The sequence below is a fragment of the Panonychus citri genome, unplaced genomic scaffold (genome assembly GCF_014898815.1).
Source record: "Panonychus citri isolate SS breed McGregor unplaced genomic scaffold, ASM1489881v1 Contig00097, whole genome shotgun sequence".
Taxonomy (NCBI): Eukaryota; Metazoa; Arthropoda; class Arachnida; order Trombidiformes; family Tetranychidae; genus Panonychus; species Panonychus citri.
The window spans coordinates 252,272-272,378 of NW_026515502.1; the positions used below are offsets into that span (position 1 = coordinate 252,272).

Below are 20,107 nucleotides of genomic sequence, written 5' to 3' on the forward strand. Positions count from 1 at the left end.
AGTAATAACGACCACTAGATGTCCTTCAAATTGAGAATTTGTCTCTTCCTTTTATGTGATTTTCTTGATTCCAACTGTTAATTCAATTCTTGTCTTAATTGTCCCAGTGCCTGAATTTAATTGTTGTTTCCAAATAAAATCATCATCTAATTTATTGGTTAGTATTTTGAATTGATTGTTTCTATTTAGGTTGATTGGTTTAGTTTGTAATTTTATTTTTAAATTGCTTCTTGTCAACATTCATGCAATTTTTTTCTCTTGTTTTTTATTTCTATTCTCTTTTTTTCCCATCATCAGCTTGACTTTTTCCATTCTGGTTTGTCTTTATTTTTTTATGTTCATTCAGATTGTTTTTTGTCTACGCTCTTTTTGTTGCCTCCCTAACCCTTTCTATTTCTTTTCTTCACTTTTTAAGTATTCTTATCATCATCTTCATCATCAAAAACAACAACATCATCATTTTCATCCATCTTGCTTTTTCTTCACCTCCTTAAGTTTCTTGCTCTGAGTTACCTTTCCTCTTTCTCTTTCTTTTTCTCTCTCTCCTACTCTCTGTCTACTTGTCGATCATCACTTTTTTTGTTGATTTCACCTTTCAACCCTCTATTCTATTCTTATTCTCTCTCTCTCTCAGTCTATCTGTCTCTCTTTGTTTTGCTGTCTTCTCTTGATTATCTCTTTCTGTCGCCCTCTCTCATCTCATCTCCCTTGTCTCTCACTCGCTCTTTCTTTTGATTATTCTCTCCAGTTAAACTGTTCTCTTTTTTCTCATATTGTTTCTTCTTCCACTTTCTGCATCCTTTCATCGTCATTAATTTCAACACCCTATCATTGCTCTCATCTTAGCCTCCATTTTTTTCCTTGCTCTGTGTCTTAACTCAGATCCTTTGAATCCCTAGTCTTAATATCTTTATTTTACTTACGGTTCTCTCTCTTTGTCTCCGTGTTATAACTCAACAGGTATTACTAATAGAGGTATTTAAATCTAAACACTTGAATAATCATGGATGAAGAATATGATGCCATCGTTTTGGGTACTGGACTAAAAGAATGTATCATTTCTGGTATGCTCTCTGTCTCTGGTAAAAAAGTTCTCCATATTGACCGAAACAAGTATTATGGAGGTGAATCAGCCAGTATTACCCCATTAGAAGATCTGTTCAGTAAATTTGGCAATGAAGTGGCCAGTCTGGATGAATTTGGAAGGTGATTACATTTTTACAATAATTTCCACTCTCAAAGAAAAGAGAAAAAGATGTAACATATGTATAAACAATTACACCCTTTTTTTCTGTGACAATTTTATTCTATACAGAAAATGAATATGGTTACTTAATCTCTCTTTGCAACATTATCTCTTTCTGATATAATTTTGTTTGATTTTCTTCTTTTTTTTATCTTCACACATTTTCCAATTGTGCTGGTAGTAGATAATCATTAATATTCATTGAAAATTGAGTTAAATCAATATTCATCATCAATGTAACTTTCTATGTCTAAATATTGACCAATCCTTTATTTTCATTTGATTTTCCAATCCATTTACAGAACTCGAGACTGGAATGTTGATCTAATCCCTAAATTTCTTATGGCTAATGGTTTACTGGTAAAATTATTGATTCACACTGAGGTTACCAGGTACCTTGAGTTCAAAGTTATTGAAGGATCTTACGTTTACAAGGGAGGAAAAATCTTTAAAGTACCAGCTGATGAGAAAGAAGCTTTAGCTTCAAGTTTAATGGGAATGTTTGAGAAACGTCGATTCAGAAGTTTCCTTTTGTTTGTCAAAGACTTTAACAAGAATGACAAGTCAACCTGGAAAGACGTTGATCCAAACAAAACAACCGCTGCTCAATTGTATGAGCATTTCAATTTAGACAAAGATACTGCTGATTTTACAGGTCATGCTTTAGCTTTGTATCGAGATGATGATTATCTTTACAAACCATGTGCTGATTTGATTGAAAGAGTTCGACTTTACAGTGAATCATTGGCACGATACGGTAAAAGTCCTTACCTTTACCCTCTATATGGTTTGGGTGAACTTCCTCAAGGTTTTGCTCGTCTCTCTGCCATTTATGGCGGTACCTACATGTTGGACAAACAGGTTGATGAGATCGTCATGGAAAATGGTAAAGTAGTTGGTGTCCGATCTGGTAATGAGATTGCTCGATGTAAGCAAGTCTATTGTGATCCTAGCTATGTAACCGATCGAGTAAAAAAGGTTGGCCAAGTGATTCGTTGTATCTGTTTACTCAACCATCCAATTCCGAATACCAAAGATTCTCTCTCCTGTCAAATTATCATTCCCCAAAAGCAAGTTGGTCGTAAATCTGATATTTATGTTTCTATGGTATCATATACTCATCAAGTTTCATCAAAGGGTTGGTTCATTGCTATGGTATCAGCTTTTGTTGAGACCAACAATCCTGAAGGAGAGATTAAACCAGGTTTGGATCTTCTTGGCCCAATAAAGCAAAAATTTGTCGCCATTTCGGACATTTACAAGCCGGATGACAATGGATTGGAAAGCCAAATATTTATCTCGGAATCATTTGATGCTACAACTCATTTTGAAACAACCTGTCTCGATGTGTTGGATATTTACAAGAGAGGAACCGGTGAAGAGTTTGACTTTTCCAAAGTAAAACGTAATTTGGATGATGATGAGCAACATTAAAGAAAATTTTCAAATACATAAAATCCACAATTTTGGAAATACAGAAAAAAATAAATCAACAAGTATCAAAAATCATCCGTTAGTATTCAGCATGGCTTCAAGAAGAAAACAATTTTCAAATCAAAGGCTCTGAATGGCACAAGGAAACTCCAAATAGCAAAAGAAGATTCAATATATTCGCTATCTTTTCTTCTAATCTTTTCCCTTTTGTCTTTACTCCTTGAATTCTCTTCCACTCTCTCTCTCTCTCTCTCTCCCTAACCCATACAAACAAAAAGTTCTCTGTCCCTTTAAACCCGGTCTCAAGTCTAAATTCACACTCTAATCTATCTTCTATCTCACCTTTTCTCTCCCTATCTACAAGAAAACAAAACTCTCATGTTGAAAGATATTAATCTAATAATATTAACGGTGTTGTAAATGGATTCAAATAACTGCTTGTCCTTTTCTTTCACCAAAATCCCAATCCCGCTCCAAGTAATTTTCGCCCTCAGTATTTGCAAATGATATTTTCTTTTTCTCCTCCAGTCAAAAACAGAAAATCGTAATCACCTGAAATGCGAAAAAAAGATAAATATCTCAACAGGTAAATTCTCATTTTCTGTTTTGGATGTTGTATTTTTCTCTTTTGTTTTTCTATTTTCTCACCTTCTCTTAATTTCTATTCTTTTTTCCCACTTGTGTATGTCTTATATTTTTCTTTCTTTCTTTTCTCTTTATATCTTTGTACTGTCTCAATCATTCTGTCGTCTGTGTATCAACAATCAATTCCTCTTAATGGAAAAGTAAATGTGTATTGGGTTGATTAATCTCTCTCTCTACTACTGTACTTTAATGACACTTTCTCTCAGCTCTTTTCTAATTCATTCCTCCTTCTTGATGATCATTAACTTCTCATTCGCGACAATATTGATTCAACTTCCAAATCTAAAAGAATCTTCATCCATCAATGAATTTCATTCATCGTCACTAATTTTTTCTTCACTTTTTTCTCTCCGTCATCTCTATTCTTGCCACACTCTCTTTCCTCATCTTCCATCATCATCATCACCTTATTTTACTCGTTTTTTTGCTCATTTCATTCATGTTTCTTCAACCAAATTACACCAACACCAAAATTGATCCCATGAAAAAATGATCTAAACTTGAGGATGAAATTAAATGATCGTTTGGTCAATTTACAGGATCATCACCATTTCTCATCTATTGTTGATTGTAGATGATGAAAAAAAAGAGGAGGAGGAGGTGAAAATGAATCAACAATTAAGCTGAATGAATGAAAAAGAGACAAAATGAATGACGATGAAGCCAAAAGTCTATTATGATTTAACTTATTCCAGGAAATTCATTCAACATGAATTTCTGCTGATTGTTGATTAGATCAGAACACAATATCTTGTCTTTCTGGTTCTTTTTCTCTCCCTTTGTCTGTTTATCTTCCATCATCATCATCATCATCTTCTTTTCTTCCTTTTCATGAGAAATTCTTTGAAAGAATGAGAAATTAGAAGAGAGAAAATTTAAAAATCATCTCTGAATGCGTGAGACATTTTTCGGTTAATATGTAATCTCATTGATTAACTTTAATTCTAATCACAATTTTCGCGATTCTTCATAATATCCTTGTATTAATAGTCTTCACAATTTAATTTGATTTTGATTACATCGATTCTCTGATATCTTGTTAAGTTGATTGAGTTGAAATTTCATCATTCTAGCAAATTGACAAACTTTGAACAATTTAAAAGTCAACTCTCAATTATTATCGTGCTGACGTTTTGCCAAATTGTAAATTTATCAACAATTTGCCTGATTGTTGATTGACACTTTCATTGCAACTTCCAGTAATCAGTGGAAGTGTCAACAACTTAAATCATAATTATCTTCTTCGTCTTTATCGTCATAAACTCATCTTAACCTTAATCTTGATGACACTTGAGAAAAAAAAAACTTTAAGTGTTATTGTCAATCAATGACAATTAATTTACAATCGGTTTAACTAATTCTCAATTTATATCAACATTAAACAGTTAAATTGTCACTAAATAAGTTTAAACACAGTTTTAAATGAACCGAAATCTGATTAATAATCAAATTTAATTTTCTTTTTAAATTTATTTCATTTCCCTAATCAATTGATTCCTTAATTTGATTGCTCATTGAATTGTTGTCAATCATAAACAACAAAATCATTTGGTAAACAAAAACATTGAGTCAACATTTAATTATTGAAAACAATGATTGATAATTTAAAAATCGAGGCAAAGTAAACAGTTAATTGTTTAACTTTGATTAGGTTGGTCAGCAAATAATCAAATTAGTGATTGATTGTTTATTCCTGATGGTTGTGATCAATTGAAATGTCTAACAATTAATATTTTTTGTTTCATTTTTTCAGAATTGGAAAAGTTAATTCTGATTGAATGAAAACAGTTTCTTTCTCTCTTAATTGTTGACTGATTATCATACAAAAGATACAATTATAATTGTTACACCCATTAAAGATGGAATTAGATTCATGTTGATTATGTAATTGTGTTCACAATTAAGATGATTAATATTATAACTCAATGTTAATTTTTATCAACGAGAACTACATAATCAGATTTGTAATCATTACAATTATAATTAAATAACTTTTACAATATATTAATGATCAACAAAAAATGATCAATAAATATCATTTCTATTGTGTTTATAAATTATTACAATTGATTGTTTTCTTTTGATACAATTAAAACAAATTGTAATCAAGGTGAGATTGCGAGTCCAATACATTGGTAATATAATTAAGTGACCATTGATGATGATTATTTGAAAATAATTTGCTTAATGATGATGAATTGATGATAAATGATGAGATAAATTTGGAAAACAATTAATTCGTTTAGTTAATTAATTTAGTTACAAATCGTCTTCTCCAACTTTACTGATTAACTTGATTCCATTTGTTTCACCATTAGAAGGCATTTCATTAATTGTAGTCATTGTTTTAGGTGATGTTATCAATTTAGATTGATCGTTAATCATTGATTGATTATTGTCACCGGAAGGTGAATTAAATGGTGATGATGGTGAACCAATATCTTCACCACTTCTACCGTGGATACCATTGAGTAAAACATCAGTTTCCGTTGATTGTTGCAATTGATTAGAGGTCGATGTTGATGGTTGGGACTTTTGTTTACCTTTTAGACGATTATTTGTTTTCTGTTTTTTTAACCTGTGGGATGATGATGATGATGATGATCGTTTTTTAATTGGTGAACAACAGAAACAATAAAGATGATAAAAGAAGAGTAAAACGAAACCACAAATTGCCAAGATAATTGCAGTTAAACGAAGTAATAACCGGTAACTTGATATATCGTAATTAGCTGCAATTTGAATTAAAGGCCAATCATAGATTAACCAATTCCAACGATTATGATTAAATTCCCAGTCTTGTAACCAAAGCCACCAGGAGAGTCCACCTAATGATCGTCCAAGGCCAAAGTGAATAATTACCAAAGTATATTGGACAATTAGATGAGATCCGGTGGCAAATGAAGGTAAAAGCCGATGAATTGATGAAGTGATTCCAACCCATGCTAAGGGAAGAGTGAAGGTTTCCATTAACTGGAAAGGTATAATTGTCCAACGAGGTTGATGAAGGAACGATATTCCAACCAAACGAATTGAATAGAAAGTAAATGCCAGCACAATTAGATGGATTCTTCCAATTCCTGAGGTTAATGATTTAATAATTAAACAGAAGGGAGCATAACCAATAAATCCTAATGAATAGGCGACGCTTAACCAAGTTTTATCAATTCCAAGCTCCAAATAGTAAGCAGGTAAATAATTATAAAGTAATCCCCATGTTGTACCAAGAATTAGGGTAAATGGTAATAGTAAAAATAATCCAATCTTGTGCCTGAACTTCATTGATGATGATTCAGTTTGTTTCTTGGTTGTTGATCGTGTTGATGAGATTTTGGTTAAAGTTGATTGGTGATTAGGTGAATTCTGGTTTTGTTGTTGACGTCGATTGGATTCACCATTGAGACTAGTTGATGATAATGATGTGTAAGAGATGAGATTAGATGTTATTGAAATTGGTTCAACTGGGAAACAAATGATTAAAATAATAGTAATCAAGATGAAACCATCATAGATAACAAATATTGGTGAATAATCTGGACGTTTAGTGACCAGAGAAAAGTAATCGGATAAAATTCCAGCTCCAATAGACCAGAGAGACATCGGTAAGGTGATGGCGAATAATTTAGATGCTCTTCCATAAATTGAATCAAAATCATTGGTCAAGGTAATTGCCAGGGAATCAAGTAAAGAGAAACCAGTGAACAAAGTTAAATCGGCAACACTTCGTAAGGCCAAATAGGAATAAAAAGTAACCTGTGGACGGCCAGATAATCGGTAACAAGGTAGTGGGCTTGTTAAAATTGAATGTGATCTATGGACCATATCAACCCGACAATGGATAAAACAACCAGGCTTAGCTGGTCTACAGCTGATTGATTGATAATTTTGACTTTTTATAATTAAAGCTTCGTTGGGCTGAAAAGAGCATGAAACAAGGTGACTATTACCAATTAACAGTCCCCTGGGCTCACTTTCAGGCCATCGATCAAATCTAGAATCAAACTGAATCGGATCTAAATATTTACCAGTAACTGGATTAACTGAGGTTGATGGTTTAGGTGAATCAGATGATTCTAAACAAAGAGTTCCTTCCGATGAACTTTCAAAACAAACTTGAATTGGATCAATAACATTGGAAGATGAAGATGGTGAAGATTGGTAATAATTAGAGTCAATTTTTGATGATGATGATGATGATGAGAAACTGTTGTTACCATGAAGAAATGAATTGTTTATGTCACAAGCATAGTTACATGAATATAAGGTAAAATCAGTGAAATTACCATAGGCCAAACGCTTAGGATGAAGTGAACAATTATTTTCCCAATTTTGACATCGTTCAATTAACAATTCACCATTGGTACAATCAAATATAATTGATGAATGTTTAGCTGTTCTCAATACTCTAGGAACAAATAACAATGAGGTATAGGAAATGGTCGAGAGGAAAAGAGTCACACAAATAATTAGATTATATTTATGGTAACGATAAGCGATCGGGCCAAATATTAACGGACCGAGAACACTAATTAGTCCAGTTAGAGTGTTAATTAGAGCTGATTGTTTAGCAGTTAGTCCAATGTCGTTCATATGAGCTGTAAGAAAAGGCACAAGACAACCTAAGGCTGAGGTGTGAAAGAGAAAACAAAAAGAGAATAGAAACAAAATTGAATTAGAAAAGAACAAAAAAATTTTCTTTTTTTCTTTTTTTCTTTGTTTACAAATGTAAACATTTTCTTCTCATTCCAACATTTGATTAATCTCCATGTTTTTTTTCTTCTTCTTCTCTCTAATCATAATTAGTTTTAATTCTTCTGATTAACGGATAATCTTGTTGTCTTTTATTCTGTTGGATTAACTCGGGATTTGATTCTGTGATTCTATCAATCTATTATTTAATATTCTGTTTTGTTTTCTTTGATCCAACAAGTGAAAATCTATATGGTCTTTGTGTCATTTGTTTATCAAGTGTATTAATTAAAGACGCTAATTAATTGAACATTGTTGATTTTTGTTTCCATTTAAATGGTAAAACACTTCAGTGATTAATTCCCTTGAATCTTGATTATCGTTATAATCTAACAACAAACATCTACCTTAATTCATTAGGTATACACAGTGTGTATGTATGTGTGTGTATATCCGTTCAATTATTCAACAAACTGACTCACATTCTGTAATCATAAATTGTAATCATTTTTCACACTTGATAATTTCTATTTGATTATGTGTATTCCCCCTGTTCATGATGCCGACACTTGAAAATAGACTAATTTACCGACAAATTAACAATCAACTCAATTTGATTAAGATAATAAAAGGTAAGTCTCACCATTTTCTCTCTCTCTCTCTTCTTCCTCCTTCTCCCATTTTCCATTTTTTTTCCTTCTTCATCTCTGTCACCATCTTCACTTTCTCATTAATTCTCATTCTCTGTGTAGTTAATTTACTGTTTTAATTGTGATCATCAACAATTGTTATTTTCTTCTATAGAAAATTGTTCTCTCATTTGATTCTTTTTCATATTTTAATGTCTTCATTTTCTTCTCCATCCTCATCTACTTCATCATCTTCACTCTCCTCATCCAAACGAAGTCAATTCTTCCGATGTAAATCAACCGAAAGAACATTAAAATGGTAAGTTAAACATTCGTAACTAAATTTTCATCTCTTAATCTGAATCATTTTCACACTTGGAATATCATGATTATCTCATTTGGAACATGATTTAAGGCTGGAAAGTAACTATGAGCTATGTGATGACGTTTGTCTACCTCGGTGTTTACTTTATAAACATTATCTTGACCATTGCCGGACAATTAACTCTGAACCGATCAGTGCTGCTGCTTTTGGAAAGGTAATTGTCGATTAACGATCCACTGAAAATCAATAATTGTAAAAATTATTGCAAAATTTTAGTGATTGTTTTCTAATATCAGAAAAAAACTTTGTATCCTTTCTGATGAAATTGTTACTCTTCTTTACAATTTAATTAAATTGCCTACGAAGATTAACTTGTTAGTTTCGTTGTTGTTTTAGAACTTTAATTGTTAATTATATTCAATTAAATCACAGATTATCCGTCGTAAATTCAGTAAAATAGCTACCCGTCGTTTAGGAACCAGAGGACAATCAAAGTACCATTATTTTGGTCTAGCAATTAGGAAATCGTCTCCATACTATGGTGATTACTTGGAAAATTGTCAAAGATTAAGGTAAATGATTGTCAATGTTATTTTTAAATCTCAATTTCCTGAAACTTGTCTCATCATTATCATGACAATCAGTTGATCAGTAATCAGAAAACATCAATCAATTAACTGTTAATCACAAATGACAAACTAATAACTATCACATAAAATAACACAAAATGTTACTAAACTTTTAAAGCTCAACAATTTACACACGATTCTCAACTAATTAACAACAATCAAGCTATAGGATGATTATAGTTAAAAAACAATTGATTATACAGTTAGTATTATAATGTATTATTTGTCATTAATCAGGTTCCATTAATCAAACTCAGTCAATACCTTAATTAACAAGTTGAGTAATTAACATTTATCATTACAATTTCTTAACAAATGATCACATGATAATCAAGTTATTAACTAAATTATATTATATGAGACATGTTAATGATAATGATGAACCAAGTGTTGATTTATTATGATTACACTCAACAAACAATCATAATCATATTTATAACAATAATAATAAGTTGATGATTTATAATCATAATCAAATTTATATTTAATAATGTAACATATTCCGCTAACAATTAACTAATCATTTTCCCCGCCCGATTACATACTTTTGGTTTCTTCATTCTTAATTGTTATTATTTGCAAACTTGACAGAACTAAATTACGAAAGGTTGGATCTCGTAAAAAAAGTAATAAAGGAAACAATTTAACTCGAAATCATGATGTTACTTTAATTGATAAAGTTAATCATTTACTGTCATTTAATTTTCCTCGAATTGATGATTTTCTTAAACCAACTAATCCATATTATTCAACAATTGAGACATTTCTTTGTATATACAAAAGTCATTGTGATTCCCTTGCTGATTATATAATTAACTATCAATTAGATTTAATTGAAAACCATTTGAAACATTTTTGGCTTCAATTGTCAAATCATCTTGATTATAATCCAACACTTAATTGTGATTTACTTAACAAAATTATCCAATGTTGTGATTACACGTTTTTCGAGGTAAAATTTAATCTCCTCTTTGTTTATTAATCATTTTGATCTTAATTGTTTTCTAATTTCTTAATTGTTATCATCATTTAGGCTTTATTACATTCACTTTTTCCGGCTAATTTTACCAAAAACATTTCCAATCAAATGATCATCTATTTAAATGGGTTGGCTGATAATTTTGAATTGTGGTTAAAAGATGCACTGATTGGGTTTCCTGATTCCTTAATTGTTAAAAAAATTGAAGGTGAGTTTTAAATTGTTGTTGTTGATTAGTTTAATTTGATTCAAATGTAAGCACAATCATAAAAAAGTTAATTTGAGTTCAATCAAAGTCAAGTGTAAACTTTAAACTTTATTGAACGATTCAAGCTGATTGTTGACTTATTCCAGTTAATCATGATAACTATAATTTATAATAATAATCTAATTTAATTAATTGTTGTTTACTTTAATTTACAGCTTTACACCATTTTGTAAGATCAATTAAAAGGTACAATTATCTATTTCCTTTGATCAAGGTAAGTGATTTGATTCACATTAATGATAACCGTGTTAAATTATTTCCGTTCAACGACTGAGACTAATAATTTTAATCACAATTAACACAATAATCATATAACAATTACCTGATTATGATGAAAAACGCAATGATTAATGATCTTGAGCCACATATAAATAGCAAGGAATTGATTTAAGACTATGAAACTTAGACGATAATTAAAATATCGATAACTTTTTATAATTAAATGCTCTTAATTGTGGTAACTTGATGATTTATATTTGTTATTTTTTTTCTTCCACTAGAATAGTTCATACACACTTAATCAAAAGGAGTTACTTTTATTAATGACTGATGATTTACGATCACTTGATTTGGATTTAATTTGGGATGATTGTCTATTTAATTGTAACAACAGCAATCATTCAAGTTTAACCTTGTTGATTGATTTTTTTGCCAATTTAAAACCAAATTCTGTTGATTTAGATTCATTTTTATCAACATTGAGACAATTGTTTTATGATTTACTAGACAACGTAAGTTTAATTAGCTTAATTTACTTGATTATCTCAACACTAATTAACTTTTCTATTCTCACCATCATTCATTTTTCTAGTGTCAATCATCATGTATCGTTTCAAAGTCAACTCAATTTATCTTGATTGTCAATCGTCTAATTGTTTGCCTTTGTCGCGAATTGACAATTAACTGTGTACCAACATTAAGTAAGTGTATTAATAGTCTGTGTCTCTCTAATCACAATCAATGATTTAATTTAGTTTGTTCTTTGTATTTCTATTTATATAAATCAACAGATCATTGGATAACTTTATTTTCAACAATCAGGGAATATTCAATTCTAATTGCAGAGGAAACGATTCGTCGAGATTATTTCAAGATTAATAAATTGTCAATTATTTGCTGGGACAATTTATGTTTTGACAGTACAGCCATTGATTTCTATGATAGTTGATTATAAAAATTAAATCCTAATTGTAAAAACAATTATATAAGTTTAATTTAGGTAAAAAAAACTCATCATACAAGTTAAATGGTAAGTCACATTATTTGATTGCTATTGTTTTTGGGTTAACCAGAAATGTTTCAATTAACCCTGGAGGTTTTTCAAGAAGCAAATTAAAGTGAATTAGACAATTTAAAGTTAAACCTATTCAATTACAATCAATCAAATGTCATCGTAAGTGTTTTCCTCCTGTAGGATTATGGAAATGATGATGATGTTGATTAGCAGTTACCATTAATTAGTTTTGATGGAAAGAGAAACGAAAATGCTAATAGTTAACTAATAATATTAACGAAGGTTTTTAAATTTGTAAACATTAATCTATCATCATCATCGCCTTTTAATTCAACAATTAACTCTCAAGCCACCCTTTCTTTCAGGTCAATTAGGTTAATTTAGTTGTATTATGATGAGAATCGTTACTTTTAAGGGAATTTAGATAATTGATGAAGTGGTTAATCATGTTAATCTATTTGTATGTTTAGTGTGTGGGTCGATACACCATGTAAATCTTGTCTATTTTAAGGGGTAACCCAAACAGAAATTTTTACAATTCAGAAAGAGCATAAATTATCTTAAGATGGATCATTTTGTTGGGGTGGTTCGGGTTCATATTCTAATGTTACTATTGTTGTCTTTGTTTCGGAAAAAAAAGGTTCTTTTTGGAGCTTATATGAGAACAAGGAAATTAATCAATACAATCGGATTCTAATTACATGGAGAGAGAAGAAGATTTTATGATCCATATTAATATTTACCTGAATAGAATGGAAACTGTACAATTGATAATCTTTTCCTCTCCCGTTCAATGTATCTCACATTAAAACGAGTTGAATCGAGTGTTGAAACTTTTGGTATCTCTGATTTGGTTCCATCCATCATGTTGATTACAATTGAAGTGCTTCTTTTATGGTCACAATTAATCAAACGGACGAAATGAAGATTGGAAAACGTTAAATTTGGGTGACTTGTGACAAGGAACCATCACAACAATAACAACAACTAGAGATTAAAAAAGAAGCTTAAATTCACTAGTGACAGAAAATAGAATTTGATATCCTCATGGTAAATAGTTGAATCCAAAGAGAACATGAATGTGTCAGAATGAGAGCACTAGATAAACAAATGACAATTCCAAGGTGTTGATGGAGAATAAAAAGTTCAGTGGTTGATGAGAGAGAAATAAAAGAAAAGTAAGATATGAGAGAGAAACAAACAGAAAAAGAAACAAAGGAGAAAACAAAGGCAGTGAATTAAAAGTATTGTCTTTTCAATTGTATTACAAGAAAAGAATCAAGAATTTGATAAAGATGGAGAAGTGAAAACATCATCATGTTGATCATGTTTTACAAGAGAAACAACAATCAAGAGAGAGAGAGAGAGAGAGAGAGAGAGAGAGAGAAGAAGAGAAAAGAACAATTTTAACAAAGAAAAAAACAAATACAATATTTGAGAGAAAAAAGATACACAGACAAAGGCAGGTGCTTGTTGCTCACTCGAAAGCCAAATGCCAACAGTAATCATCATCTTCTATTACCATCTAACAGCCTCCCTCTCATCTTCATCTTCTTAGTATCTTCTCTTTCTCCCTCGTTTTCTCTTTTTTCAACTCTCTTATTGCTCTTTCTCTCTTCTCTACCGTGAGTGAGCATCTTCATCAGTTTCACCTGCCATTGTCTTCGTTGCAACATCAACACCACCACAAGGAAACTGGAATATGCTGATTACCTGGAAAACTGGCCTTCCCTTCATGGCGATAACTGGTTCGGTTCCTCTTTCACTTTATCGATCATTTTAATCAACCAAACGGATCCACTTTTATATTGTTACCATTTGAATAATTGCTTTTCAATTTCTTCACATCATCCTCTCTCTTTCTCTCTCTCTCTCTCATCATCATCATCATCATCTTCTTGTTGATTATTATTTATCACCTTTACCTTTGTGTTTACATTTTCCAACGATTTTTGTTTACTTTTGGTGTTTCTGGTCATTCCTTTGGTCATCATTCTGTTATTCAATTGGTCGTTCACCTTTCAATCCATTTCTATTCATGTGATTCTTTCAATCATCTGATTCAGAATTTTTCTCTGTTTAATCCGATTAACTAGTGTTAATTTTTAGATTTTTGATTGTTGGCCAGAAAGCGATTCAAGAGAATCGGCAACAATTATAATCTTGTTTTCGTTCAACTTTTTCCTCATCCATTTGATTGTCGTTCATTTTGTAAAAAGCAATTAAATCCAATTGTAAACCAATTTTAATTACCATGGAAAATCAAACCTTTAATTATCTGCTAATATACCAAAGCTTTCATGGTCTATTGATGGTACACAATTTAAACTGAATCAACTCGTTGAAACTAATCAAAAAGCTGATTGATTAACTTGTTACATCTGAAAATAAATTGGGATCATTTACTTCAATTTTTTTACCAAGTTAAATCCTACAATTAACTAATCTACTTTAGATATAAAATCAATTGTAAAATACTATTAATTATTTACTCTTAACAATTTAACTGAAAAATAAAATGTTTCTAAATTTAATGTTACATTTTAATTATCACACTCAACCAATTAACTTGATAAATGATGAATATCAGATTTCTTTCACTTCATTAATTAACAGAGTGAAAAAGAAACAAAAAAACGGTTTAAATTGCATTTAATTATAAAATTATCAACGAAAATTAAATTATAATTAACTGAAAAGAAAACTTTTTTTCATTAATAATTGAGAGAAATATAATTCGTCCAATTTAAAAATAAATTCTGGCACAAGATAGAAAACAATTAATGTTAGATAATCACGATAGATTTTACATAATAAAAGTGTACAAAAATTAAATGTTAACGGAGACTAATTGTTGCAAAGAAATTGTAACAATCAACTAATCGTCCTTTTGTATTCGCAGGCTGGCGCCATCTATCGAATTTAATACCAACTAATCTCTAGAATTCCAAGTCTCTGATTGGTTGACTTTTATCTGCCCTTCTCAGTTTCAGTTAGAATTTTCATCTTTACATTTCTCTCTCTTTCTCTTTCTTTATCCTCCTCTTCTTCTCTTTCTTTTCTTTCATATTCTCTCTCTCTCTCTCTCTCTCTCTCTCTTTCTCTTGTTATCAACTCTTTTCATCTCTTTCTTTTCTCCATCATGGTTTTCATGTAGAATTTCAATCTCTTTCTCTCTTCCATCTGAGGCAATTTTCTATTCTTGTTTCTATCAGACTCTCATATTCTCTCTCTCTTTCTCTGTTCTCTTTCTTTTCTTCTACCTGTCGTCTCTTTATCTCTTTTTATTGTTCCATTTTCTCTCTCTTTGCATGTTTAAGCTTCTCTTTCTTTCCAATTTTTATGATGTGATGTGTCTATTTTTTCTTTCTCTCTTTCATTACTTTGATTCTCTTTTTTCATAAGTTACATCCAATTTTATCAACTGTCAGTTGATTGTTTTCTCTCTCTCTGTCCTTCTTTCTCTTCTTAACTTTAATCGTTGAATCCGTCATAATATGAAAGATGTTGAACAGATGAGAATCAACTTACTACAAGGAATGAAAATTAATCGAGTCACATTCCTTTGGAAGAAAGTATCACATGGTTAAGACGCATCTTCTTCATATACTGGTAAGAAAAAGTCTAAATTAGACTAATTATCTCCAACAATTAACATCGTATTCCAACAAGAAAAAAAAATAATCCATTGATCTTTTCATTGGGTTTACACCTGAGAAAATTAACTTGTTCATTTGGTAATCGTTTCCATTACAAATTTGATTACCATTTTAGAGATTCATAGAATTTCATTTGTTCAATCTTATCATGTTGACAAGGTTAATCACCTTCTAATTATCGTGAAAAAAGTGATCATTCAAAGTGACAATTAGTTGGAAACAATTAATTCTTGATTAGAAAATCAAATCAGATTAATAGATTTTCTATACTCAAACTGCCATCTAGTGGAAGAAAAGTAAACCCTTTCATTTGCATTTTCTGTTTTATAAAATCTCACATCAACTTTTTCTGTATTTTTTAATAGATTATCTTAGTTTCTTTTAATTATATTCACAGGTAATTATCATTTTCTTTTTTTTCTATAAAATTAATTGATTCTAATTAACTTGTTGACTCATTCTCATTCTCTTTGTGTTAATCTTTCTCTTTTTCTCTATTTTCATCTTTTTGTTTTATTATCTCTTTCTTTTAGTTGTTATTTTTGTAACCAACACAAGGCCCAGGACTAGAAAAGAGATACTGAGATAGAGGGAAACACAGACACAGTGACATTTTTTTACGCTTATTTTATCCTCTACTCTTCTGGGTTCATCTTAACTGTCGGATATTTTTTTAATCGCTTTTTGACTCATTGCTGATTAATTTGAAGGTAAGTTACTAATTGAGATGATATGGGTGGTTACCTATTTGTGTTTCTTTTTTTACATTAGAAAAAAAGGTTATCATCATCATCAGCGTCATCATCTTTTTACTTCTTTTCTCTCTCTTGCCTCTTCTGATATTCTTTTCTTTTCCAATAATGATGATGGTTTATTAATCAATCATTTGTCGTCTGCTTTCTGTTTTTGTCTAATGTTAATCTTTTCCTTTTTATCTGTTTATTTTATTTTTAGTGGGAATCTGAATCCATTTTGGTCTAACATCGTTTTTACTGTAATGATAGTGCCTTTCGATTATACCGTCAATACAGTTCAAAGTCAATTATTGTTTTGGAATCTAGATAATTTTGATCTATTGTAATATGGTTGTTCGAACTGATCCAATGTGTGATGATGGTAAAACCAACAAGATTGTCAATGATGGAGAAAATGACGATAAACCTAAATCGGATGCAGTTAATGTAACATCCAGTCCCCCAGAGCAACAAGCGACCACTTCAACTCCAGCTTCAACAGCATCTTCAACACAAGTAACATTATCGATATCGACACCGACAATTACACCAACTCTGACACTGACATCGACATCATCATCGAAACCGGCAACAACAACAACAACAACCACTTTAACTTCAGTATCTTCATCAACAAATCATCATCTCAATGCATCAAATCCAATTGTATCCATGCCTTCACCAGCAGGTATGTCAACATCAACAACAGCAACTTCTGTGGTATCAGTTACAACTACAAATGTTGCAACTTCGATAGTTACTACAGCAGCAACATCAACCGCCTCGTCCTCATTTCCATCCTCTACGATATTCTCAACACCTCCATCATCATCTTCAACCACAACTACAATAACTACAACAATGTCATCATCAACAAATGGTTCAGCCTCCTTGTCCAATTCAGCTGGTTCACAGGATAAGAAAAGAGTCAAAAAAAATCATGGCCCTCGTCATCATTATGAGATTTACGGTTACTTTGATTGGGACTCATATCTCAAGGAAACTGGTGGTGAACCTGCCCCATCATCTGCCTTTAAACAACATCCAAATCCTCCCACAAATGAATTTAAATTGAAAATGAAACTCGAAGCACAGGATCCTCGTAATCCAACTTCTACCTGTATCGCAACCGTTGTTGGTACAATGGGTCCTAGAGTCCAATTAAGATTAGATGGTAGTGATAATACAAATGATTTCTGGGAAATGATCGATTCGCCTTCTATTAAACCAGTTGGACATTGTCAGGAAAATGGTGACATGTTACAACCACCTTTAGGATTCAGAAAGAATCCTTCACATTGGCCAATGTTTGTTCTTAATACTCTTAAAGATGCAGACATTGCTCCAAAAAATATCTTCATTAAAGAACCACCGACACCGGCGAATAACTATTTCAAAACTGGAATGAAATTAGAAGCCGTTGATAGGAAAAATCCTCGACTCATTTGTCCAGCCTCAGTGGGCAGCGTTAACGAAGATCAGATATTTATAACTTTCGACGGATGGAAAGGTGCATTTGACTACTGGTGTAAATACGATTCAAGAGACATTTTCCCAGTCGGTTGGTGTCAAAAAAGTGGTCATCCTCTTCAACCACCCGGAGACAAAAGTATGTTTTATATTAAAGTAATTATTCATTAACATTAGTTCTCGAATTCTAATAATATCTTTTTCTTGTAGCTCCTTTCACTCCTGTCAGAGACAAACTAGTTGATATAACTACGCCTGGTAGTGTTCCACTTTCCATTACATGTTTACCGAAAACAGCGACCATTACTAATGGTACACCGACATCTTCGAAAGTTAAAAGTAAGATAAACCAATCAAGTTGTGGAGCAACGACAACTACGACCATGGCCGGTGAAACACCTAAAATGACATCAAAGATTCAATTGTCGGCAAAACCTTCCGTTCACTCATCCCAAGAAAATCGTTCACAAGTACTGGTCAATAATATTAATCCTAAAGATGGATTAAAACAAACTCAGGGTAACATTTCCAATGGAAATAATTCAAATAAAAGTGAAAAGCGAACAGTAAATGAGGAAGCAACTCCTAGTTCCATATCTAAAGCAGCTACAAGTAATTATACTTTACCATTAATATTTTTCCATCTTTTTTGATTGATGAGTAACTTTTTTTTCTTCAAATTGTTTCCTCTAGTTACTGTTTACCTTAACAAGTCATGTAAAGCTGGTCCCTACATTGATAAAAAGAAATTAGATAAAGCACCAAATTCATATGGTCCAGATACTTTCAATCGTACATTAAGAGATGTGTTACAAGCCATGTTGGATTGTAGTCTTAATCCACCAAGATTAATCAGTTCAATGAGACTTGGTCATGGTTATACCACAGTTACAGCTAATATACTTGGAACTATGAAAAAATATACCATAGCCCATGTTAATAGACTCCATTTATTTTGGAGCACAATGGGTAACTTTATCGAAGATATCGAAGGATGTCCTAATCTAATCACCTCTCAACCAAATGATGGGACTTGTAATAAGTGTAAAACTGTTGACCAAAAATCTAACAATGTAACAACCAGTAATCGAACTACTACTCCAATTACTTCTCAACATGGTTCGGGTAATTCATCGACTCCTATCCAAGCCAATCGAGCTCCTTCCATTCCTACAATTGAAAACACTGGATACACTGTTCAATTTACCGAAGAAAAGAATAACTCGACAAAACCTTTAACTCAAACTCCAACATCATCCGTTGTTACTAAGGATTCTAATGATTCCACCAATAATAATTTAAAGAAAGGAGTTAAAAGAAGCCTGACCAGTTCAGTTAGTCAATCAGCAAACTCTGAATCAAATATTGATACAAATGGTCAAGTAAATAAGAGTATGAAAATGTCTGGAACTTCATCAACAACTCCTATTACTTCAACCATGGCAAATGGGGGGAAAATGGTTAAGACTGTGATTTCAGCCAATCCATCGGATTGGAGTATTGAAGATGTGATAAAACACCTTCTCTCCCATGATCCATCTTTAATTGTACATGCTGAAAATTTCAGAAAACACGTGAGTAATAACATTCTGATAGAATCACATTTGAATTTTGACATTTTCACAATTTTAATAAAACTTTTTTTCTTTTCTCTCTCTCTCTCTTTCTCTGAAAAACTAGGAAATTGATGGAAAAGCATTTCTCCTGCTTAATAGTGATATGATTATGAAATATATGTCTCTCAAATTGGGACCAGCATTGAAAATATGTAATATAATTGATCGCCTCAAAGGCAACAAAAAAGTGGGAAATTTTTAATTGTCAAGCAAAAACCTAAATCAACACAATACAAACACAAAAACAAAAAAAAACAAAATCAACAACACAAAGAGTAACAAAAAAAAACAAATTTGTATAATTTATCTGTAAACAGCTTTAATCTACTTGAATTTAAATTTAATAATAATTGATGATGACAAAGTGGTTTAATTATTGTTCACAATGTTAATAACTATTTTAATAATGTTTCTCCCTAATTAACGAAACGGTTAACATGATGAAAAAATTTCGTCAAAATTGAACAAAAATAAAAGAAGAAAATGTACACAATCAACTATCTCCATCTAACGGGCTAAAGCGAAGTGAACCAAAAACTTCTCTGATATG

The 20,107-nt window shown here is 31.3% G+C and overlaps 4 protein-coding genes across 8 annotated transcripts; 3 read left to right on the top strand and 1 right to left on the bottom strand.

Moving 5' to 3' along the window:
• The first annotated feature begins 92 nt into the window (after positions 1-92).
• On the top strand, positions 93-3,515 carry LOC128388342 (rab GDP dissociation inhibitor alpha-like). 2 transcript variants are annotated; one of them, XM_053347728.1, is made up of 4 exons: positions 138-157; positions 298-316; positions 961-1,206; positions 1,549-3,515. In XM_053347728.1, exons 3-4 carry the CDS (start codon positions 1,004-1,006, stop codon positions 2,678-2,680), a joined length of 1,335 nt encoding a protein of 444 aa, XP_053203703.1. In that variant the 5' UTR covers positions 138-157; positions 298-316; positions 961-1,003; the 3' UTR covers positions 2,681-3,515. The 2 variants fall into 2 exon arrangements, with proteins under 2 accessions (XP_053203702.1, XP_053203703.1); XM_053347727.1 differs by lacking the exon at positions 298-316 and having other exon boundaries at positions 93-157.
• A 1,375-nt stretch (positions 3,516-4,890) lies between these two features.
• Positions 4,891-13,743, bottom strand: LOC128388338 (uncharacterized). The gene is made up of 2 exons (XM_053347722.1): positions 12,822-13,743; positions 4,891-7,950 (listed from the first exon to the last, which is right to left on the bottom strand). The coding sequence occupies exons 1-2, from the start codon at positions 12,943-12,945 to the stop codon at positions 5,585-5,587; spliced, it is 2,490 nt and encodes an 829-aa protein (XP_053203697.1). The 5' UTR covers positions 12,946-13,743; the 3' UTR covers positions 4,891-5,584.
• LOC128388340 (transcription factor RFX4-like) lies at positions 8,746-13,475 on the top strand. 3 transcript variants are annotated; one of them, XR_008325269.1, is made up of 10 exons: positions 8,747-8,962; positions 9,059-9,182; positions 9,401-9,540; positions 10,189-10,549; positions 10,631-10,784; positions 11,000-11,058; positions 11,345-11,575; positions 11,656-11,764; positions 11,855-12,093; positions 12,719-13,475. XR_008325269.1 is itself a non-coding variant. In XM_053347724.1 (9 exons), exons 1-9 carry the CDS (start codon positions 8,856-8,858, stop codon positions 12,010-12,012), a joined length of 1,410 nt encoding a protein of 469 aa, XP_053203699.1. In that variant the 5' UTR covers positions 8,746-8,855; the 3' UTR covers positions 12,013-13,475. The 3 variants fall into 3 exon arrangements, 2 of the variants coding, with proteins under 2 accessions (XP_053203699.1, XP_053203698.1); XM_053347724.1 differs by having other exon boundaries at positions 8,746-8,962; positions 11,000-11,030; positions 11,350-11,575; positions 11,855-13,475; XM_053347723.1 differs by having other exon boundaries at positions 11,855-13,475.
• Positions 13,744-15,213: 1,470 nt separating the features above from the next.
• Positions 15,214-19,955, top strand: LOC128388350 (polycomb protein SCMH1-like). Of its 2 annotated transcripts, XM_053347735.1 has the most exons (7): positions 15,214-15,690; positions 16,103-16,134; positions 16,271-16,447; positions 16,692-18,080; positions 18,152-18,553; positions 18,635-19,515; positions 19,622-19,955. In XM_053347735.1, the coding sequence occupies exons 4-7, from the start codon at positions 16,820-16,822 to the stop codon at positions 19,757-19,759; spliced, it is 2,682 nt and encodes an 893-aa protein (XP_053203710.1). In that variant the 5' UTR covers positions 15,214-15,690; positions 16,103-16,134; positions 16,271-16,447; positions 16,692-16,819; the 3' UTR covers positions 19,760-19,955. The 2 variants fall into 2 exon arrangements, with proteins under 2 accessions (XP_053203710.1, XP_053203711.1); XM_053347736.1 differs by lacking the exon at positions 16,103-16,134.
• Positions 19,956-20,107: the final 152 nt, after the last annotated feature.